Source organism: Fusarium verticillioides, chromosome 6 (assembly GCF_000149555.1).
Source record: "Fusarium verticillioides 7600 chromosome 6, whole genome shotgun sequence".
NCBI classification, from domain to species: Eukaryota; Fungi; Ascomycota; class Sordariomycetes; order Hypocreales; family Nectriaceae; genus Fusarium; species Fusarium verticillioides.
The window spans coordinates 3,553,416-3,575,203 of record NC_031680.1 but is presented as its reverse complement, the minus strand read 5'-3'; the positions used below and the strand labels follow the sequence as shown (position 1 = coordinate 3,575,203).

The following is a 21,788-nucleotide window of genomic DNA, read 5'->3' as shown; positions in this document are numbered from 1 at the left end:
GACGTCAAGGGCTGGCTGGGCCAAGAACAGTTCAGTTTTGACCACACCACTGAGAAAGCAGGCAGGGGTGCGGGTGCGCTTTTTGGGTAATACAGCGTTTTCTTCCGTAAGAGAGAACTCAAAGGAACGCTCACACGAGCCGTAAATGGTTGCCGCGGAATGGGTCTAGCTATTTTTTTACATACTCAATCGAATAGTAGCCGCAATTACCACGTTGGTTTTGGTTTGGCTTTTTTGTAAATTAATTACCGATCTTGTATTGGTGCATGTGTTGGGAGATAAAGCAGGTCAGCGGCGGAGTTGAAGTTACACTTGATATTGCACCGAGATACTGGTATTGAGCCCAGAGTGAGGGAGGCATTGCATGCGATGCTTCAACCACATGATCTGACCCGTGGCCTCGGAATCGATCCATTGTATTAACTCGACCCTCAATATTCCATTCCCGTGGGGTCACGAGAACAGACCAGAACCAGATCATTGATAGAGCATGTATGCAACATAATATCAGCCATGACCAAGCAATAACATAACTCCATATAAACTGGAGTATTCAAGTTCTCCCTGAGCTTTGCCGAATGAAAAGCTACCCCTGGGCTCACGTCGATTTCCATGGCACTTGATCCAAGTGGGTCCTCGGCCGGACTCACTCTGAAGCCATCGTGTCAGATTCCCCCAGCTTCATTAAAATACGCCCAACTCCGGGGTTTCGCTCCTCGTGACTGGAGAAAAAAGAAGATTTTTCTTATAAATTCCTACCATGTTTAAACTATGGTTATTTAGCAATACTCGGCCGAGAACCTAGAACTTCTGAATAGCCGTCTTTCCGAACATGCGGATGTGTATTCCGAATGCAGTACTCTCCCGCATCGTTCATGAGCTGAGAGTGTCAAGTGGCGTTGGGATTCCAGCAAGTCATCAGACTCGTTCAGCTAACGAAGCCTCTGACGGCACTGATCCTTCTTGTAAAATGGGATGATTCGTTCTAGAGTTTATCGACTGTCTCATTGTGATGATTACCCAGGACAACCATCACTTTTTTGTCTCAGATGTCCAATGGTAGGTAGCCTACGCCTGCTGATCGACGCTGCCCATCCACACCCATCTCGTTATTTCTTCCCCGCAACATTCCATCTGCTCTGCATGATTCGTCCATTTGCTTTAAATGCCAAACGCAACGTTGAATCGGTGAATCGGTCTCGGTTCAGGCGGCCAAGACATCCGTCACTGACTCACCAGTCACTGTCCAATACCATGTCGAGTATCATGAATCAGATCCATGTGTCTCAAATCAGTAGAGAAAACAAAGGGTAGCTGTAGAGTAGAACCAAAAGGTAGCAGTAGAGTTACAATTATGCTTTCAGCCATAGAATTGACTTCTCCGTTGGCGCGCTAACATCGTCAGCTCTACCCAGATTCACTGTATATCTATTTCCTGTTTTACAATAGCTACAAGGTCTCGTGATGATGAGCTCCGTGCCTCTTCCGGCTTGGTCTGAACGATAATTCAAGCTGCATGTGTCGTGTGTTTTTGCCAACGGTGCATGCGAAAATCCCCCATCATATCATCAATGGCGACCGCCGCTTTGACATGGCATGATGAAGATCTTTAGATCTAATAGGGCAACATACGAAAAAAAGCGATGATCATTGACAATGCAACGGTTTGGCGATTGTCGTTGCGGGTGAAAATGTGATTGTTGAAAGTTACCCTAGATCTATCTGCAGGGTTGGGTTTTCGTGGGTATCTGGGGTTGGGTTGTGATGTGAGTAAGCATCATCGATCGGACTCCAGATTCTGACACGAAGCGAAATCTGTCATCCACAATGACCAGAAATGATGATCGATTGATCGATATTGGTCTTCTTTTCGCCTAGATGGAGCTCGTTCAGTAGTTCCGGTGTCGCGACTGGATAGCTTGTCTCGTGAAGCTCTTGCGCCAGCAGCTCACGAGCAGACAGGTCCTATCGCGCTGAGCATGCCTCATGATCAATCACCTTTCATCATACAAGAACTGACTTTCTACAGACAAAATCGCTCGCAGCAGTAGATGCGATCTCGGGCAATGGACGCGCGTTTCTTTTGACTGTTTCAGCGGCCTGGCTCAGTAGTTCGCTGAGCATGTCGCCATCGCCAACCTTGCTGGGAACCTCAAACACGGCGCCATTCACGATGCCTCAAGCTACGACCATTCAAACACCACCATCTTATCTCCTCATCAAGGTTGTGAGATCTCCGATCATGACCACCCCACGCCGTTGCGGAAGCAGCAATTATCCAAAGCGCCGCCTTCACGAACACGGCGCGGGTTGTGTACCGTTATGCTGGGTGCGAGCGAAGCGGACCAACCTCGGGCTGGGCCGTGTCAACGGTTGTTGTTGACGAGTGTCAATTTTTTAAATACGACGGCGATGTGATTGACTCAAGATTCGCGATTGAACCCTTGCGACTATCGCATTGAGCAGAGGCTGTAGGAAGAGCGCAAGCTCACCGAGCGGTATGAGTTGCACAAACTGACTACTTCAAAACATCGCCAAATCGAACACGGCCTATATCTAGAGAATTGAAACTCCAACCTCAATGAACCTCTTCAAACTCCGCAAAAACTCCGCCAAAACACCACCCACGAAGCCCCTCGAAGCTTCAATCTCCGCCAATGCAACCCAATACGAAAAAAAAACTTTCCGCAACAGTAGAACACAATCGAATGACATGAATGTAACGAGCTGAATAATGACATCCCAGCGTTTAATAACAAACTTTAAGTGCATATGTACGCCGTATGTAGAAATACCCCCATAAGAATCGTCTTTTTCTGGTCTTTCTTCCGACTCATGAGCCAAGGCATCTCCACTAGACTGACTCTTAACAATTTATTTTTTATTTTCCGCCGCTCACAGGAAAAGACGTCATTGATACTTATACTATGATGCGTACGTCTTGACTTTTATTCCATGTGATTTCATCCTCCATAACTCCACCAACCTCAACATCAATCTCGACATTAGTATCTTGACGCGACAATACAATCATAACCTCAAAATGGCTGAAATGCAAGCATGGCAAGTCGCCCACCCAGGCCCAATGGAAAAAGTCTTCCGCCTCACCACGCTCCCCAAACCAAGCACCCTCAAGCCCGGCCAGATCCTCGTCAAAGTCTCCAGCGCAGCCCTCAACCCCGCCGACTACAAGGTCTGCGAGCTCGGCCTCGCATCCCGCCTCATCACCTCCTTCCCCAAGATTCCAGGCATGGATCTCAGCGGCCGCGTCGTCTCCGTCGCACAAGACGTTGCCGATGCGAAAGAGGGTGATTTTGTTCTAGCTAGAGCGTCGCCGACGAAGGCTTGGGGCTCGTTGGCCGAGTATACGATCCTCGATAAGGAGGGGTATAGCGTTATACCTGAGAGTCTGGATATGGATCAGGCTGCTGGTGTGGGCACCGCGGGGTTGACGGCGTATCAGAGTATCGCGCCGTATGTCAAGAGTGGTGATAAGGTGTTTATAAACGGTGGCTCGGGCGGTGTTGGACTCTGGGGTATTCAGATCGCCAAGGTGTTGGGATGTTCTGTTACAGTGTCGTGCTCAACTGGAAAAGCAGAGCTGTGCAGAAGCTTAGGCGCGGATGATATTATCGACTACAAGACCAGCGATGTCATCGCCGAGCTCAAGAAGCGCGGTCAAGTCTTCAGCCACTGCGTCGACAACGTGGGTGACGCACCGCCCAATCTCTACGCTTCATCAAACAACTTCCTCCTCCCCGGCAGCAGCTTTGTCTTCGTGGGCGGTCACGTCTCAGCCAAGAGCGTTCTCAGCTTAACGACGAACCTAGTACGACCTTCGTTTCTGGGCGGTGTAAAGGCAAAGTTTGCTACGTATGCTACTGCGAACAAGAAGAAGGATCTGGATCAGCTGAGGGATTGGTTGGTGGAGGGCAAGGTCAAGACTGTGATTGATTCGACGTTTGGGTTCAAGGAGGCGGACAAGGCCTTTGAGCACTTGAAGAAGGGGTCTAGTGGTGGTAAGGTTATGATTCATGTTGAGTAAGGATGGGATGGGAATTGTGATACCATGGGCGGGCGTTTTGTTATTAGATGTAGACTATGATACAGTAATGTACTAGTTTGCTTGCGACTGTCGTTATGTTTGTGAAGTGCAAGCCGTCTAGCGACAACGTTGATACATGTATCAGTGCCATATTGATGCAGAAACATCAGAAGAAGCCCGTAATGAGACTCCATAGGGTGATGCGTGAGATTGGCAGAGCCGGCCCGTCCCAATCATCATCTCATACCCAGTTGAACCTGAGTTCTGCAGGAGATGGAGATATGGGAGCGCTGCTGACCATGGGGACAGATCATTCGAGCAGGATCTGCCAATCTGTGACCAGACGTGAGGCCCTGTTGCCACCAAGTTCAACCCCCCGATAAAGATGAGAGAACTGCGAAAGTGTCTCGTCCTGGACAACGAAGGCGCCCTCAAGCATGGCCACTCCTCAACTCTGATAGAAGTTCCTTAACCCCCCGTCCTCTCACGTCCCCAACCCAGCGGCAAACTTCTTCGCAACCCACGAAGCACCATGCTCCTCATACTCCGCCTTCGTAACAGCCAACCTCTCAATATCCACATGACACGCCAGATTCGCACCCCCAAACCAAGTATGCGTCACCGGATCCGCCGGCCTCGCAACCCTAACGATACAATCATCCGGCACCCGCTGCACAACCTCCTTCTGCAGCCTCTGAATAAACCCATCAAAATGCGTGTTCCCACCAACGACGATAATATTCGCTAGCAACGCTGGCCAGAGTCCTATGGGCAGTTCTTGTAGAGAGTCGTACACGAGGTCTGCGAGACCGGGCTGCCGGATACCGGCGTCGGAGGGGTTGAACAGGATCTCGGGGACGGTGAAGCGCTCGTTGCGTAGGGTCAGGGCGTCTTCTTCGGATTGGGCTGCTAGTTTTCGGGCTTTGGAGTGGCGTGCGGGATCGTAGTCGACGAGAGTTCCTTTGAAGCGCGTGTGGAAATCGGGGAGGATGTAATCCTTGGCGATACCGCCGCCGGACAGATAATCTGGTCGACGTTCGCCTCTCGTTCCCTTCCATGACTTTTCGAGATCGGCTTTGAAGTCGGCGGAGACATAGCATGATAGTTCCTTCATCTCGTTGACAATGTGTGTATCGTTACGCATGTCGAAATGCCGTAGTGAGATCAATCGTGTGAGGTAGTTCGTCAAGACTTTGCCGCCGACATCTAGTCGTTTGATCGCGGATTGTAACGGTTGGCCGCGAAGTACTGGTGTAATGGTTGTATGCGAGTATCCAGAGTCAATGACCATGACAGCTTCGGCGGGGGTATTAGCGACCGTAGGAGCCTCTTGTGGCGTTCGAAAGATATTCTGCACATCGTGATACGCGTTAAACGTCGACCCTGTCGCAATCAGCATCCCAACCCCATCAGCCCATCGCGCAGCTTACCTATCCCCCGATAATAACTCTCAAACCCATACTCCTCAAAAACAATCTGATCACAATTCGCCTGTAGAATCGGCAGCCCATTCGGCGGCTCAGCGAGTATCAGCCTCGCATCCTTAGGCTCAAACTGCTCTCTCTCAAAAATCTCCCTATCCCAAATCTCCTTCTGCGCCTCCCAATTTACAATAAACCCCTTCTCCACAGGTCTTCGGAACTGTATCTCGCCAAAGTCGCGACACTTTTCTAGCTCGGATGCGACGTAGACTTTGCGCGTGCGGTCGCGGGCGATCACGTTGGGGATGATTCGGGGCTCGGAGGGGATCGTGGAGGAGTGGACGAGGCCGGCTTTTATGGTGGAGGCGCCGTTGTCGAGGACGAGGGTTGTTGATGGGCCTTTTGGGGGCGCGGGTTTGGGTTTGCGTGGCCCGGCCATGGTGGGAGTTTGGTGATGAGACATGTGATGATGGATTTTGGAGGTTTGAGCGCGATGGATTTGATGGGAGGGGTGTTACGTAAGCCATCATGAGTTGAAATCATGATGTGCAGTCTTTTGCTCTTGGCATGAGGGGTCTCAAAGCTCACCAGGGAATTGGCTTAGGAATTAATTTGTACCCAATTAATTAGCGAGAGATTGTTTAGTCTCTGTTTCGTTTGGCTGGATACAGAATTCCCGATTGCAAGAACGGCACCTCAATCCCTCCCACGTCTCCATTGTCACCAACATACAGCAACACTCTATCCAGAGGCTCACCACCATAATGAACCCAATCCTGAATCGACCACCCGACACAATTCATGTCTTCAATTTCATTACCAGGAAGATTCGTTTCAAATCCGGAGGCGAGGTCAGGCCACAAATGCCATACCTCTTTCGTAACATGCTCTCCATCCAATGTCGCATTCTCTCCAAGTTGACTGGGAAACACTCGGATCTTGGGTCCGATTTCAGGAAGAAAGTCGCCTAGTGTAAGACCCCAAATATCGTTCAGACTAGACATGATATCAGTACCGTTGCGACGTAGTGACGTCAGGATCATCGAGTCCTCGTCCTGCTCCAGTGTTGCCTCAATCAGAACATCCTCGTGATCGCTCATGTACCTCTGCTCATATCTCTTTGCCTGCTCACGCGACGCTTCATCCGCAGCGCCAACAAAAGTCGAAAGCACGGCATTAGTAAGAATAGGCGCTGCCTTCATCGGACCAGCTGTCAAGATGATGATCGCCAATCCGTAGTCATCAATAAAGCTGAGTTGACTTCTGTAGTTCTGCGCACCGCCACTCTTACCGTAGACAGTAACAGTATGAGGATGTTCTGGTGTGAGGTTTGGTAGACGTAGTATTTCCCATGGCATGCCAGTCAATGTGTATGCATTGCCTGCAAAGGCACTGGGCTTGAGCCAGCCGTTGATCTCAGTTGAAGTCATGTTCAGCGTTCTTGAGAGCAAGGCATGTGAGAATTTGGACAGATCAGAGAGGGAGGAGACTAATCCCCCTGCACTAATAACAGTCAGTACTCGGAAGTAGCTTTTGCATGATGGACTTACGGGGTGTTCAATTTGTAGTCTGAGCCCCAGCTGCTATCCCCAGGCGGAATTACCGCTCTATAATCATCGCCGGGCGAAGGAAAAGTATTCTCCATTTTGAGAGGACCTGAAACAGTATCTTCGAGTAACTGTGCATAGGTCTTCCCAGTATACTCCTCAAGAGCCAAGCCGAGGATGACAAAGGCCATGTTGGAGTATGCCGGTCTCTCGTTGGGAGCAGTCTGCGGGTAAGACTCTCTCATTCCCGACAAGATCTCTGACTCTAGTTAGCATAGATCTCAGTGGATAGTTATGAGTTCTTGGTACCTTGCCTTGTGCAAGCCTTGTTGAGACCTACAACACCACAAGGTGGATAGTCGTCGTCTTCAATGGTGGGAAGACCGTATGCGAGGAAGACTTCTTTGAGGAGGTAAAAGTCCGAGAACCCATCTGAAACATATCAGTGTGCTGTATCTAGGTAGAGGGGGATACCTACAGTTCGCTGGTGTACCGCCCAAGTACGAAGCCAGCATCCTCAAAGTCACATCCCTCCACTGAATCTTAGACTTGCCATCAAGTCCCGGAAGATACTCCGTAACCGGTGCATCAATATTCATACCGCTCTTTAGGAGCACATAATCCGTAAAGACCTTGGTTATGGACCCAATCAAATACTGGGAATCTCTGTCCAGCTTCTTTGTGCCCTTTGTGTTAGCGGCTGCCAGATGATGGTACTCCCAGATCGGAACACCAGGGTCGTCTTGTTCTGCGCTTACGACTGCAAGTGAGAATGAGACATTGTTGGTGGGCCACTCTGAAGTGATTGAGCCAGAGAGAGCTGCGTTGAGAGTTTCGGTCAAGTTGGCGGCTGCAGTTTGGAAGATTGGAGACTTGGTGAGAGCTGTTGTTCTTGGGAGAACAGGGCCTTCTGGACGACACTTTAGCTCTGCTGAAGTGAACTGCGCCGTCAAAGACAGGATCTTAGCGATTGAGTACGGTAGCTTCATGATCGAGGCCTTGTGATAGATTGTCTTGCATGTAGGCATGTAGTTCTTGTCATTCATCATGTCCGACAAAGCAGAGCTCTTATACATTACATTTCATCTCTCATGAAGACAATCAATGACCATTCGCGTCAAAAATACGAAATACGAAACAAACACATCTTCAGATCCATCGTCATTCGATACTGAGATCTCAGAGGCAAGATCTAGATGATCGACACGGCAGTTGTCAGACGGTGTCGCGCTAAAGCAAGGTTGAATGCGAGATACGATGCACATCCCCATATTATTCTCTTGGCCCTGCACCACTTCTCTCATCACAGCAGAAAACAGTCATCTATTCATAATCCTCAAGTTAGATCTTGGGTGTGTCCATGGCACTGGGTATCAACCTCCACCTCACCGCCGTCTCATCCCTCGGCACAACCCCCATATCCTCAACCCGTCTCGCATTCACGAAATCAGGTCCTCCACTCCCCCACGCATAATCCTTCCACTCCCCAAGCGCAGGCCACATCTTTTCTCTCACAAGACTCTCAATCTTGACCTTGCGCTGCGTCGCTTCTTCATCGCCTACGAGGCCTACCACGCTCGTCCACAGCGCCCATGTCTCTTCTAGCTCGTCTACGCTGGAAACGCCCATGACGCTTACGCCGAGACGGCCTGTGTCGCTGGGATTTATCCTCGTGCCGAACCGTGAGCCTACGCGCGCCCAGTTCTCGAGCGCCCACCGGATAGCCACTTCTTCGAGGTGCTCGCCTGAGTCTTGGGCGATGCTGGAGAGCTTGGCGCATAGGTCGCGGAGTTCTTTTGGGGCCGGGTGCCATGCGCGCATGGGGCTGTTGTCGATGCCGCGGGTGGTTAATAGTCCCATGCCGAGCATGCTGGCGTTTGGGACGCAGTCTACGCCTGCTGCTTGGAGGCGATCTAACAGTGCCTTGTTGCCCAGCTGGCTGTTTTGCACGCAGAAATTGCTGTACGACATGACAGCGTCTAACGGCTCTCCAGTCTCGCGCAAGATCATCTCTGCCAGCGACGCAAGCGTATCAACCGGGTATCCACTGATTCCGACATATCGAACAAGACCCTGATCTCTCAACCGTCGAAGCTCTGTAACTGCAGCGAGGACCTCCTCGGGCGAAACAAACTCCACATCGTGCGTGTACACAAGATCAAGATAAGAAGTGCCCAGCCGTTCAAGACTGCGACAAACACTATATCGGATCCAAGCGGGCGAGTAGTCAAACTCATCGCCCGCAATGCGCCCGGCTTTCGTAATGAGGAAATAGTTCTCCCGCGGCGGAGGAGGCGTCAATTTTCGCAGCGCATCGCCGAGGAGGATCTCGGAAGGGCCGTAGTAGGGCGATGTATCGAAGCCGAGGATGTTGTGGGCGAGGGCGCGGCCTACGATGTCGGTGTAGGGCATGTGAGTTGGATCGGGATGATATTGGTGGTTGAACGTTGCAGTTCCGAGGATGAGGGGAGGGATGACCTCTGAAAGAGGTTTCCTTTCGTCGGCCATGATCAAGAATGAGATGTTATCGTAAAGTGAGAGGAATGCGCTTGAGATTTGGATCTTGGGTCCGTTATTTTTTGCGGCGTTGGAGTTTCCGGGTAGTGGAGGGGCTCGGCGATATCGGGATCTGATAAAAAAAGCACAGAATCACAGCACGAAAATCACTGAAGAGAAAAAAGATTCTCTATGAGGCCAAGATATCTATCACGAAAGAGAAAACAAGGGTCCGTTAGTAATTTCAAGGGTCGCCCCTAATCGAGCGATCTACCGCCATCAAGCGCGATCGCGAGCGTATCTGTGTCACTCTATGATGAATCATTATCAACAGAGAGGGAATTTCCCGCCCGACGGACCGACAAGCCCAAAGCAAACCAAACCTGAAAGAGAAGTATTGGACCGAGTACGTAATTTGCGCATTCGGTTGCGCCATTTGACGGATCTGACCTGTCAAACGGGCACGTTGTTGTAAATCGTGAGGAGAGCAGTGAGGAGAGGGATGAGATGGTTTTAAGGTGAGCGATCAGCATTGGAATAATAAAACAAGGTAGATTAGATCGTGACCCCCAAATGAAACCCCCAAAATGAGTGGATTCACTGACTTGTTCTATTCCCGTTCCATTGCCTGTTTCTATCGGATCTACTTTGTCTCCGAGCGGGGAGCGAACTGGGGTGCAGCGAGTGGTTCGAGATGGTATCGTGCCATATCTCATCTGAGTCGACTTATTCAAGATTGGAGCAGGGAAAAAAGTGGTATGATTCCAGGAGCCAGTCCTTATCAATTATTGAAAGCAAAAAAAGTGGTGAGTATCCGTATCCTGAAAGAGTCGAGTTTCATCCAAATCCATGTTTTACGCCTCGACTCCAAAACCAAGCAGTAGAGAAAAAACAACAAGAGTGGAAAATCCGAATACGCTTCATCATGACGCCTCGCTCAGTCCATATTTCAAAGAGGACTCCATTTCATATTCCAGGGACCTTGGAGATGCGCCAAGTCATTCACTGTACCATGATCAGATGTGGGGTTGCATCGGTCCTTGGTTGACACATGACATTCATATGCGTGGTGCCTCAGACTCGTCTGAGACCGCGACCTCGACAGAAACACCCTGTGAAGCAAGTTAGATGATTGAAACGAATTGAGATGAGAATAACATACAGTCGCACTAGAAACAGTCAGTAAGGGTTCTTGTCCTATTAACTAGGGGAAACTCACAAATGCGCTCGATGATCCTTCATTGTGAATGAGACAGTATCCGCCGCCGCACTTTTTGCAAAACTTTTGCGTGCGCTCAATGCAATCATTACACTAGATACCAATTAGCTTCCACATTCAGTGATTGTAGAGGTTGCGCACATTGATGCCGCATTCCCAGCAGCTTCGTGAGACATGTCTCTTCACATCATCACCACCAAAGGGATGATAACACGTCTCACACCACCACTTATTACACGCAACACAGAACCTATCCCTCAAGCAATCAGCACACCTCGGCACGAAATCCTCATGTCCCGGGCGCGGCGTCGTGGCAGCCTGCACGGATGACGAGAGGATCGGCGGCGGAGCTAGCAGCGGCAGCGAAGAGCAGTGCGTCCTAGCCGTCATGACGCCCTCCGGCGCTTTGCCACAGCCCGCGCAGCCACCAACGGAGAAGGTAGCGACCGCTGGGCTGCACGGCGAGGAGACGCTGCAGGACCCAAAGGCTGGCGAGCTGGCGTGGCGGGGACCCTGGCAGAGCACTGCGTCGAAGGAGATGAGGCCCTGGCAGGCGAGCAGGCACTGCGCCCAGTCGTCCATATCGCTGGTGCTGTTGAGGACACGGCCCTTTTTGGACCACCATGCATCAGCAGAGTCCTGGGAGTTTTCATCGCAGGGCATGGGGCCGAAGACGTAGACTGCTTTGAGTCGTGGGGTGTTCTCTGGGCGGGAGCTGCGACAGGCGTATGCTAGCGCTGCGCGAAGCTTGCCCTGGTTCAGGTTGTTGACGCCGCGGATCGAGAGCATGCGCACGCTGTATGACGGATCGTTGATGATCTCATGACACAGCTCAGCTGTGACGGAGAGGCCGTCGAGGATTAGGGATTGGACATCACGAAGAATATCGCGTTGTCGTAGGGTAGAGAAAATGCCCCTCAAGGGCCCGGCGTAGAAGCTATGGACCCTGTAAGCTAACAGCCGTTTTAAAGTGGTCGCAGCGCAGAGGACAAGGGTATAGTGGACACAAGCAACGGGTAAACTCACTCATCTTCAGTCAGGTAATCAGAAAGAGTGACATTATGCCAGACTGCGAGATTGCGCTCTGTTTCTTTATGGGCGTCTTCGCAATGCGCTGTCTTGACCCGTGTAAGATCGATGTGACGAAAGGTACCGGGTGTTTGGTGCAGGAGATATCGAATATCGCGACAGGTTGCGGCGAGGTTTAGAAGGCCTGATACAGGGAGGTAGGGAAGGGTGTGACGAAGGACGAGAGAATTGTATAGAGTGTCAAAGAGGGTCAAGCCCTTTGTTTGGATCTGAGTGATCTCTGCGCGCGTTTGGTGGTCGACGATAACTTGGCTCATGTCAGGCTGGCATGAGTATTACAAAAGATAGGTATTCAATGGAATGAAGCAGCCCAACTGGCAAGGAGGGCTAATGGGGGGATATAAAGGGGGAAAATGATAGAGGAAGAGGGGAGGGTTGGTGATGAAGGATATATAGCTACTATATACGGAGTACACATGTTGAGACAAGACATGAGGGATGGGCCGTGTCATGCCAGCGGCCAAAGCGGCAATGATTTACTAGGAACAGATTTGATCTGGGGGAGATACAGCATGCACCGTTTGGGTGGGATGGGGACATGACATGGCCCGGGATAATAGACAAGATGGGCTGAGATGAGATTGGATTGGCGAGCCAAGTTCAGGTGGCTCGGAGGGTTTGACGTTGTGAGTCAAGCTACATTAACATTACACAAGCTTGTTAGTTGACAAGCCTGGATGATCAAGTGGGGGGGCCTTTTCTCAACAACACCAAAAGAATATACTACATAAAAAAAGACGTTCCGGCTGAACCGGATACAGAATAACGGCATGCATGAGTGTGAGGGGGGATCGGCCCGTGTGAGCAGTCGATGTGGGGATTGGATGCATTGTCCAAGGTGAGGAATCGGCCAGACTGATGATATCTTGACAAGATGGCATCACCAAAAAGACCAAAGCAAGGTTGGGGGGATCTATCTTATCTCGAGAGGCGCACCATTCAATAGCTGAGCTTTGCGGCGGGAGCTAATGAGCATGGGTAGGTAGGTAGGTAGGTAGGTTGCGTGTAGGGGTCCTATGTAACTCGACTCCTGTGCCGTAGATCAGGAAGAGCCCCCTTTGGCGGTAAAATGAGCTGTGTCACATTTCAAGGTGTACGGATACAGCTACCCTGATCAGCATGCCAGGTGTTTTGCAGATCCTCCATTTCGGCGTCCGAGATTGCCAGGATAATAACCTCAGTTGATGAAATGAACATTTCTTCAGGGCAATTGACTAGTTCAGTGGGAAGAAGGCTTGGAGCTGGTAGGGTCAAGCTCTGTGAGCCTGTATATCTCGTCGGTCCGGGGATGCATTGCCGGGTCTCTCATCATGACCGCTTTGAATTCAGCCATCATGGGTGGGTTAGGTTGCGCTGCATTTAGCCAAATTCTGTGGGGGTCAAAACACCAACTCTGTTTCACTCGCAGTCGCGGACTTGTAAGAGCGGTGAATAAAAAAAGAAATACCAGTATTTGTTTCGATCGACCATACAGATTTGCCAAGACGGATCTGCTGTGCGATTATGGTTCTGTGCCGTGTCTGGAATTACGCGTAGTTTTGTTCAAGCCACGTTGATCGCCGAACAACAAATACCACTGCCGATGCTGCTACGTGTAAAGTGAGGCGGGATTCTCCCCGGACTGTACGGAGTGGAAACGAATGTCTCGAACAGGGAGAGATGAATAGTCTGTAGTCTAATTTTAACCATGATATTAAGAATGAGGCATTGTCTGTGCTTTGAGTCAAGTCATGATACGGATCTGCGAGATCTAATGACAGCTCTGATACCGAATGCGTACGAGATGGACAGCTTGTCAAAGCGAGATGCCGGTGTTTTGTTAGTCCGTCGGAGATCGGAAATCCGATTATGTAAGGCTCGTAGGCAGCTGGAACCTGATGCGTTCTGGTCTGGCTTCTGGACGATGCTGGAAGAACGTCACCGAAGTAGCTGACTGAGCATCGCCGCTGAGAGTCTGTTTCTCGTGATTCAGCATCTGAGTATTAACGAATTCTTGGATTTCAAGCGAAAAATAGTTTTAATTGATCTTAATTTCTATCTCTGTTTCTCCTGCGTTTTTTTCGTGCTTGATCGCCACTACGTAATTGCATCTTATCAAACCCCCACCAAATCATCACAGACCCTCACATCATAACTTCTACACATTTCAGCCCAATCATGGAAGAGCCTGCACCCTTGCGCTGGTCGAGCGCATTACCCGTGATAAGTCCCTCTGCGATAGCGACCAAGAATCTTCGCGGCGACAAGATTCTTCTTCCGCAATCTGCTCTTGAACAGCTTCTAGCCGCTGCGCGATCTCGACCTTCGACGACGACAGCCCGATCGGATCCATGGTCGTATTCCTCGAGCGATGCCGATACCGCACAACAACTACCGAACCCTTTAATGTTCCGACTCGTTAACCCGAAGAACAAGAATGCTGTGTTTGCGGGCATTAGGGAGTTCTCGGCGTCGGAGGGAACATTGGGGTTGAGTCCATGGTTGACGGAGGCTTTGGGCATTCAAGAGGATGAATTCGTGTCGCCGAAAGAGGTGATAGATTTGGAACAAGATACAGTGCAGGAAAGTGAACGGATGGAGCTAGATGGTATCCAGATCAAAGTTGAGGCGCGACAACTTCCTAAGGGCACGTACGTTCGACTTAGACCTCTAGAAGCAGGCTACAACCCCGATGACTGGAAACCACTACTCGAGCGACAATTACGAGAGAACTTTACAACACTAAGCAAAGGGTCAATGCTGGCGGTTAAGGGTGCGCGTGGGGAGGAGTTCAAGCTGCTTGTGGACAAGGTCGCTCCTGAAGGAGACGGCATCTGCGTCGTGGACACGGATCTCGAAGTCGATATCGAAGCTCTAGACGAAGAACAAGCGCGTGAAACTTTACGACGAATCATGTCTGCGCAAAGAGGAACTACGGATGGGAGCTCTACTGGCGGAGAGATTGATATCTGGAAGGCTGTTGAGGGGCAGGTTCTTGAGGGCGAATACGTGGATTACGTGCTTCCCTCGTGGAACAAGTCGCAACCTCTTGCGATTGAACTTACTACTGGCGAAGATGAGGATGCGCTTGATTTATTCGTTACACCGAAATCTTCGCGACAACGAGCGCTGCCGCGAGAAAGTGTTCATGTTTTTGGGGACTTTTCACCGGCGGTTGATGGGGTCAAGAGAATTGTGATAAGTCCTACGAATGTGGAATTGGAGGGAGCGGAGCAGATCACGATATCGGTGTATGGGTACAGACATCCAGACACCACACAACCTCCCAGGACACTGCAGTATTCCCTACGAGCCAAGGTGGACTTACAAGACACCAAGGACGCAACGGATGGGCTATCCAATGGGACCGGTGAACAAGAACACTCTCCTGATGAGGAGCAGTGCAGTAACTGTCTACAATACGTTCCGAAGCGGACGATGGTTCTACACGAAAACTTCTGTCGGCGGAATAACATCGTTTGTCCCAAGTGCAAATCTGTGTTCAAGAAGGGCTCCCCGGAGTGGGAAGCGCATTGGCATTGTGAGAAGGACAGTGCTTTTGGGAACTCGACAGAGAGCAAGGCGAAGCATGATGATATTTTTCACACGGAGCGACAATGTCCACACTGCGAGTTCTCGACGAATTCGATGGCTGATTTGGCGAGGCATCAGACGAGCGTGTGTCCTGGGAAGTTGATCCTCTGTCGGTTCTGTCATCTCGAGGTTCCCCAAGAAGGCGATCCCTTCAATCCCAGCCCAGAGGTTGTTCTCTCTGGGTTAACGGCTCATGAACTTGCAGATGGTACACGGACGACAGAGTGCCATCTCTGCGATAAGATTGTTCGTCTGAAAGACATGGAGACACATTTGAAGCATCACGAACTCGACAAAGTATCCCGTCTCAAACCCCCAATCTGCCGCAACGCCAACTGCGGGAGAACAATGTTCGGCGTAGGGTCAAGAGGCCAAGTCCGCCAAACCGCCTCCACCGACCAAGCCTCCAATTCCATCGGCCTCTGCTCAATCTGCTTCGGCCCCCTATACGTGAGCATGCACGACCCCGAAGGCAAAGCCCTCAAACGGCGCATCGAGCGCCGCTACCTCGGGCAGCTCATGACAGGCTGCGGGAAGTCCCACTGCGCGAATCCATGGTGCAAAACCGGTCGCGCAAACGCAGGTCTTGAGGCGAAGCCTTCGAGTGCGAGGGAGGTCCTCCCGCTGGTGAAGCCGCTGCTGGGCGACGTGACGAACATGGATGCGCCGCTGTGGTTCTGCACGGATGAGGGGAGCCAGAGGGGCAGGAAGTTGGCGGAGATGATGGCGGAGGAGGGGGTTTGGGATGTTGAGTGGTGTGTCGCTGCGGCGGAGGCTGAGAAGGGGGGGTTGGAGAGGATGAGGGATTGGTTGCAGGCCTGGGCGCCTACCAAGTAGAGTTTTGACGATTATGATGATGATGATGTGGTGTTGGGGATAGAAGATAGACGGGATAGAGCATGCAAGCACTTTGACAATATGATGAATATGGATCAGATCGCATGCCGAATACGGATTTGAAGACGACGTTATAGTTACATTCCATCACCATCCGGATCATTCAGAGGAGGTCAGACAATGGTCTGATATTCTCACCATGATAACTGTAATTCATGAAATCACAATTACTCTATACATGATTGAATGCACAATTCAAAACACATCAGTCACTTTGCGAAGACTTCATGTGAAACAGAAAAGGCTTGTTTCTTGATTTTTTGACATTCTGGGTTCAAGGATCTTCAAATCTAGTGACGGTCCATGACGTTGATGGGCGATGCCGAGTCAGGACTGCAGATCTCTTGAAACAGACAAAAAAAAAAAAGGAACAAAAAAAGAAAAAACAATACAGGACACAAGTCCAGGGTAAAGCTGAGCTGATAGTGCGGGCCTCAATCCGCAAGAGATACAGGTTAGCAGAGATATCTACTGGCTGTCCATAGAAATATCACCATGTTCAAGGTTTACACCAAGAGATGGGCTCTGCCAGGATAGCTTACGACGCTTGTAGGGTTGGATTGAGCGACGGGAGTGAGTTGTCAACATATTCGATTCCTCAGTCATCAACTCAATCATACCTTGCCAACCTTTCAACACCAACAACTTGCTCTTCCTCTTACTGAACATCCTCTCTTGGTATTTCTACTGAATAGCTTCGCGCTACCCCGCGGACTAAGGTACACTTTTCTCACCTATTTTTACCCGCCCGCCTGGCTCGCGGGCTCCAGTATCCGATCTCAGCTAAACCAGGTCCAACAGAGCCATAAGAGCAGGGACCACCAGCTGTTCTAGGCTTTTGGCTTCAGCACCCTTCGGCCGTTGTTACAGGCTGCCTCCCCCCCAACCCAACCTCAATTGATTTGATTCCAACAACCTAAACGTTCCGTTATCGCTCCACTCACTCTCATCCATTATCATCATCCTTTCAAAAACTCCAACTTTTCTTTGATCACGCATCAAACTGCCTGAGCAACAGTGGAGAGAGAGAGAGAGAGAGAGAGAGAGACCCTAGGCTGTCAATACCACCTTCTCCATACACTACCGGCCCCAAGCGAGATGCCCTCTGTGGTGACCCCCGTCGTCTGACGCCCGGCCCCTCCCCCATTCTATCGTGTCCCCATCTGCATCAGCTCCAATCCCCATCCCAACCCATCGCGGGACATTCGGTAACTCTTCCTATCGAGACCAAGCTCCTTGCTCTTGTCCCACTCGATATCGCTCAACACAGCACAACTCAAACCACAAACTACACCTCTCCTCTACAACACCCCTTCCTCTTTTTCTCCTCACGGTTATCGTTGACGACAACACCCCTGCCCTGGTCCACGCCAGATAAGACCAGCCCAAGTGCGCCATCGCGCCACATAACCACGCTGCTCTCCTCGCTCTTCTCCTTCACATCTTCACCATGGGCAACTCCAACACAAAAGAGTCTCGTCCCGAGGGCGATCCTCGCCAATATGCAGGTCCCGGCGATCCCTCAGTGCGCGAGCATCTACAAACCGCCAACTCGAGATCGAACCGACGGATGAGCAGAGCAGAGATAAACATATTTGGTATCGGTCCCAGCTCCTCCCGCAATCGTGAGCAACCAGATGTTCCCTTTGAGCGTCGCGAGACAAAGCAGGAGCGCGAGGCGAGGAGGTTAGAAAGGGAGCGCGTGGCTCGGGCGAAGGAGCGGGAGAGGAGTATGCGCGAAGAACACGTTGATGGTGGTTATCTGGTGACATTGGGCACCTACACTGGTACCGAGGACTTTAGCAAGCCTGTCGTGAGGCAGCTACAGGTGCGTTTCTTTGTCTCGGTTTGTTCTTATCGGTAAGCTGACATCACTCAGATAGAGAGAAAGCTTGCGCCATTCTGGCGAGGCCTCAATGATTGGTCTTCGAGTTGGGCAGAGCATCAACTCGTCGCTGCTGCCCGTGGCCTTCCTATTCCCCCCGCCGATGCGCCTCCCGACCCAGAATTGATTCCGCAACCTCCCCCTGCAGAGAATCCATCTCCTTCGAGCCAGAACCTCCAGAACTTGACGGTGCCTATGGGACCTAGGACACTTTCTGCCGCATCGGATCGCAGTGGATCAAACACACCCTCCGGTCTTCCTTCGCCGTCGACACCTGGAGCGAGCAAGTCGCCTTTCAAGCCTCGAGCCAAGGCTCTTGCTGCTGCGCTCAGCGGTGGTTCCCGAAATGCATCTTCAACCGATTTGTCGCCCAAGGAGATCGCTCTCCCTCATGATCCCTTTGTGAACGGCCAACCCATGGAGGTTTTCCTGTACAAAGACGCTGAAGAGTGCCCAATCTGCTTCCTGACATATCCTCCTTACTTGAACCGCACCAGATGTTGCGACCAGAATATCTGCAGCGAATGCTTCGTTCAGATTAAACGCGCTGAACCTCACCTTCCTGAGCATCACCCGAACGGTGAAGCTCGGGATCCTAATGAAGGTCTCAACCCGGACGATCCGCCCGAGATGCTTATCTCGGAGCCTTCGGCATGCCCCTACTGCCAACAGCCCGAATTCGGCGTCACATACGACCCTCCTCCCTTCCGCCGAGGCCTTGCCTACTCGGGCGGCCCATCGCATGGTACAGCCATGTCTTCGCAGACGTCACTAAACAGCACACTACAGACCCCACCCATACCCGGCCGTCGACGCGCACATAGTTTGTCTGCGAACGCGCCGAATGTCATCACCACCGATCGCGTGCGTCCCGACTGGGCGTCGAAACTCGCATCAGCGAGGAACCACCAAGCTCGAAGAGCTGCAGCGGCCACTGCCCTTCACACGGCTGCATTTCTCATGGGCGGAAACGAACAGAGATCGATTCTTCGCCCGGGTCGATTTGGCCGAAGGAACACTGGAAACAACGATTCAAATGCTAGTCCCAGCCCCAGCGGGCAGGGTCAAGCAGACGGTGCACAGGACGACGCGAGCGAGGGACCGGAACCTGGAGCTAGAGGATCTTCACGGAACGGTACAGGACGAAGGAGTCGCATGGACGAACTCGAGGAGATGATGTTTATGGAGGCTGTTCGTCTTTCTCTTGCTTCTGAAGAAGAACGCAAACGTAAGGAGGAAAAGGCTATTCGAAAGGAGACTAAGAGACGAGAGAAGGAGGAACGCAAAGCCGCCAAGAAGGGTGGAAATCCATACAGCGGAAGTGCAAGTGGTGCGAGCGCTAGTAGCTTGTCACTCGGAGGATTGGGTCGACGACGAGGCAACAGTACTGCCAGCAATCTCCGTGTTGAAGCTACAATGTCTAGGGCATCACACGCTTCGAGCACCCCGGACTCGCCAGCAGAACCCAAGGCTAAGGACGATGGGCCCGCTGGAAAAGGTAAGGGAGTGGATCGAGGTGCATCCGACAGCCAGGCTGGACCAACATCGTCATCGAGTTCTCTGCCACTACCGGCTGGACCTTCGCGTGGAGGATCACATCTTAGGCAGATGAGCAATGCCTCCTCCGTTGGGTCTTCAGTCAACGACAGTCCTGTTGGCACATACACAGGGCCCGACTACCTGGGCGGCGACTTGGGTCCTCGGTCTAGTGGACTGAGCCTCGGCGCCTACAGTGACGACGGAGAACGCGACGGTGGAAGCGCCGGATCCGAGCCCATGTTCAACTTTAGCAGTCTTGCTCAAATGGTCGGCGCCGATCTCGAAAACGGCCAGATGCGCCGCGACGAGGAGGGAGAGTCTCACGATACACATGGCCGACCACTCTCACAAGTGAAGGAGGATGAGAAGGAGGATGCAGAGGCAGAGCACGTCGAGGGTGTGACAACTGCCAAGACAGAAGTTGTGCCTAGTTCTCTCGCGGCTCCGGCTGTCATGATCACACCAGAAACTCCTGCGCCTGTGGATGAGGCAGAACATGAGGCTAAGCAACTCGGACATTCTGGCTTTACAACGGTGACGGGTCGACCTGCTACGGAACAGAGACACATTTAGATGGTATTTTGAAGCAAGAGAGGGATTTTGGGATGCATAGGCTTTTAAACATACGACGGACGGAAGAAGCGTTGTCGGGGAATGTACTTTGTATAAGAGCACCATGTGTAGTAGTCTATACAGATAACAGGCATGTATTATCTATGCCACGAGGATCACCACAATGCTCACTGGTATCAAATGTTTTATTCTTTACTTCGTGGTCCGTCTATGTCTTCTTGACTTCAACCTTGAACTTCTCCATCCACTCACTAAACTCATCACTCTCCCCCTGCCACCCAAGCTTGAGAACCTCACTCACACCAACCGCACTCTCAAAACAATCCTCCATGAGGCTATCGATCTCCTCCGCATCGAGCTCGTAGAACGCACCGGCCAAATCCCCGAATTTATGCGGCAACGTCTCGAGAACACTTGCTGCTCTGTCCAGCTTGGAGGGAATGTCGCCTGTGGTGGTGTCCTTGGGAAGTTTCTTGAAGCGCCGCTTGGAGAGGGCCTGGTACAGAAGGACGATCATTCGGAGGCGCTTGAGGGTTGAGTCGAGACGGGGACGGATCTTATCGGGGTCGGATTTGGGGATGGCGGAGGAGGAGTTCATGAGGTCGTCGAGCATTTCTTGATCCGTGAGTGAGGTATTGTTCATGTCGTCGGCCAGAGCATCAACATCATCTTCGTCATCCTCCTCCTCTTCTCCCCACTCCTTCAACTCCTCCATAACATCCTTAAGCGTATCCCTCCACTCCTCCGCCTTTCTCACATAAAAACCCCCAACCCCCAAATCCGCAAGCTTGACCACCTCATCACAAGCATCCCAAAGCTTACCCGTCAGTACCAAACTCCCCTTACTCCCACTCCTCTCCACAGACGGAATAACCTTGCCATCATCCGGAACACGCTTCAGCAAACCCCACAGCTCAACGAGGACTTTCTGACAGCGGTATGCTAATTCTTTCCGCACGACGCTGGTGTAGAGATCAGGGGTGCAGGCTTGCGCGGCGGTGGCGATGCCGGGGATGGGACCCTTTATGAGCTCGCGGACCACGGTGCTGATGGCGCTGGGGGTGAAGGGCTCGTTTATTATGAGGAGGGAGATCTTTGTGGAGTGGGCGCGGATGAGGAGGGATGTGTCGCGGGCGAGGGATAGGGCGTTTATGGAGGTTGTTTCGGGGGAGGAGGAGGAGGGTGTTGTTGGGGTGAGTGGATTGCGTTGGATAGTGGTGAGTGTTGATTGGAGCTGTTCGAGGAGGGTTGTGGCTGTTGCTATGAGTGTAGCGAGAGCCTTGCGAGACTCTTCATCGTTGGGGGCCATGTTGACTCGGATCAGCTGTGATATAAGGTAGTGTAGATGGTGATGATGCGTCGTAGTTTTGCTGGAGTTGGAGGGGTTTACTTTAGTTCTTCTTTTTTCTCGTCCCCCACCTTTAGTGCCCTTCCTCCCCCCAGGCACGGATTTACTTCCGCGTCTCAGATCCTCCCGAACATTTACCGTCCAGGGGAGCTTTTA

At 51.5% G+C, this 21,788-nt stretch overlaps 8 protein-coding genes across 9 annotated transcripts; 3 read left to right on the top strand and 5 right to left on the bottom strand.

Annotated features, from left to right (window-relative positions):
- Positions 1–2,754: 2,754 nt before the first annotated feature.
- On the top strand, positions 2,755–4,132 carry FVEG_01639 (hypothetical protein). The gene has a single exon (XM_018888643.1). It carries the CDS (start codon positions 3,044–3,046, stop codon positions 4,043–4,045), a length of 1,002 nt encoding a protein of 333 aa, XP_018744620.1. The 5' UTR covers positions 2,755–3,043; the 3' UTR covers positions 4,046–4,132.
- FVEG_01640 (actin-like protein arp-6) lies at positions 2,781–5,966 on the bottom strand. Its single transcript, XM_018888644.1, has 2 exons — positions 5,476–5,966; positions 2,781–5,428 (listed from the first exon to the last, which is right to left on the bottom strand). The coding sequence occupies exons 1-2, from the start codon at positions 5,927–5,929 to the stop codon at positions 4,530–4,532; spliced, it is 1,353 nt and encodes a 450-aa protein (XP_018744621.1). The 5' UTR covers positions 5,930–5,966; the 3' UTR covers positions 2,781–4,529.
- A 141-nt stretch (positions 5,967–6,107) lies between these two features.
- On the bottom strand, positions 6,108–8,002 carry FVEG_01641 (hypothetical protein; the record flags this gene model as incomplete). The annotated part of the gene is made up of 4 exons (XM_018888645.1): positions 6,108–6,969; positions 7,017–7,272; positions 7,323–7,445; positions 7,492–8,002. 4 exons carry the CDS (start codon positions 8,000–8,002, stop codon positions 6,108–6,110), a joined length of 1,752 nt encoding a protein of 583 aa, XP_018744622.1.
- A 352-nt stretch (positions 8,003–8,354) lies between these two features.
- On the bottom strand, positions 8,355–9,521 carry FVEG_01642 (hypothetical protein; the record flags this gene model as incomplete). Its single annotated transcript, XM_018888646.1, has 1 exon — positions 8,355–9,521. One exon carries the CDS (start codon positions 9,519–9,521, stop codon positions 8,355–8,357), a length of 1,167 nt encoding a protein of 388 aa, XP_018744623.1.
- A 1,112-nt stretch (positions 9,522–10,633) lies between these two features.
- FVEG_01643 (hypothetical protein) lies at positions 10,634–12,074 on the bottom strand (the record flags this gene model as incomplete). The annotated part of the gene is made up of 4 exons (XM_018888647.1): positions 10,634–10,678; positions 10,729–10,821; positions 10,870–11,665; positions 11,755–12,074. 4 exons carry the CDS (start codon positions 12,072–12,074, stop codon positions 10,634–10,636), a joined length of 1,254 nt encoding a protein of 417 aa, XP_018744624.1.
- Positions 12,075–13,740: 1,666 nt separating this feature from the next.
- On the top strand, positions 13,741–16,453 carry FVEG_01644 (hypothetical protein). Its single transcript, XM_018888648.1, has one exon. It carries the CDS (start codon positions 13,975–13,977, stop codon positions 16,225–16,227), a length of 2,253 nt encoding a protein of 750 aa, XP_018744625.1. The 5' UTR covers positions 13,741–13,974; the 3' UTR covers positions 16,228–16,453.
- A 452-nt stretch (positions 16,454–16,905) lies between these two features.
- Positions 16,906–20,841, top strand: FVEG_01645 (hypothetical protein). Of its 2 annotated transcripts, XM_018888650.1 has the most exons (3): positions 16,906–17,006; positions 17,089–18,115; positions 18,167–20,841. In XM_018888650.1, exons 2-3 carry the CDS (start codon positions 17,738–17,740, stop codon positions 20,282–20,284), a joined length of 2,496 nt encoding a protein of 831 aa, XP_018744627.1. In that variant the 5' UTR covers positions 16,906–17,006; positions 17,089–17,737; the 3' UTR covers positions 20,285–20,841. The 2 variants fall into 2 exon arrangements, with proteins under 2 accessions (XP_018744627.1, XP_018744626.1); XM_018888649.1 differs by having other exon boundaries at positions 16,906–18,115.
- FVEG_01646 (hypothetical protein) lies at positions 20,359–21,721 on the bottom strand. The gene has a single exon (XM_018888651.1). It carries the CDS (start codon positions 21,591–21,593, stop codon positions 20,493–20,495), a length of 1,101 nt encoding a protein of 366 aa, XP_018744628.1. The 5' UTR covers positions 21,594–21,721; the 3' UTR covers positions 20,359–20,492.
- Positions 21,722–21,788: the final 67 nt, after the last annotated feature.

What these genes read in the sequence shown, in the direction of transcription:
- FVEG_01639 (XM_018888643.1), top strand. Translation starts at nt 3,044, where the DNA reads ATGGCTGAAATGCAAGCATGGCAAGTCGCCCACCCAGGCCCAATGGAA.
- FVEG_01640 (XM_018888644.1), bottom strand. Translation starts at nt 5,929, where the DNA reads ATGTCTCATCACCAAACTCCCACCATGGCCGGGCCACGCAAACCCAAA. An exon ending in GAGTTATTATCGGGGGATAG is followed by an intron (nt 5,429 to 5,475) that starts GTAAGCTGCGCG and finishes TGATTGCGACAG; the next exon opens with GGTCGACGTTTAACGCGTAT.
- FVEG_01644 (XM_018888648.1), top strand. Translation starts at nt 13,975, where the DNA reads ATGGAAGAGCCTGCACCCTTGCGCTGGTCGAGCGCATTACCCGTGATA.
- FVEG_01645 (XM_018888650.1), top strand. Translation starts at nt 17,738, where the DNA reads ATGGGCAACTCCAACACAAAAGAGTCTCGTCCCGAGGGCGATCCTCGC. An exon ending in CTGTCGTGAGGCAGCTACAG is followed by an intron (nt 18,116 to 18,166) that starts GTGCGTTTCTTT and finishes GACATCACTCAG; the next exon opens with ATAGAGAGAAAGCTTGCGCC.
- FVEG_01646 (XM_018888651.1), bottom strand. Translation starts at nt 21,593, where the DNA reads ATGGCCCCCAACGATGAAGAGTCTCGCAAGGCTCTCGCTACACTCATA.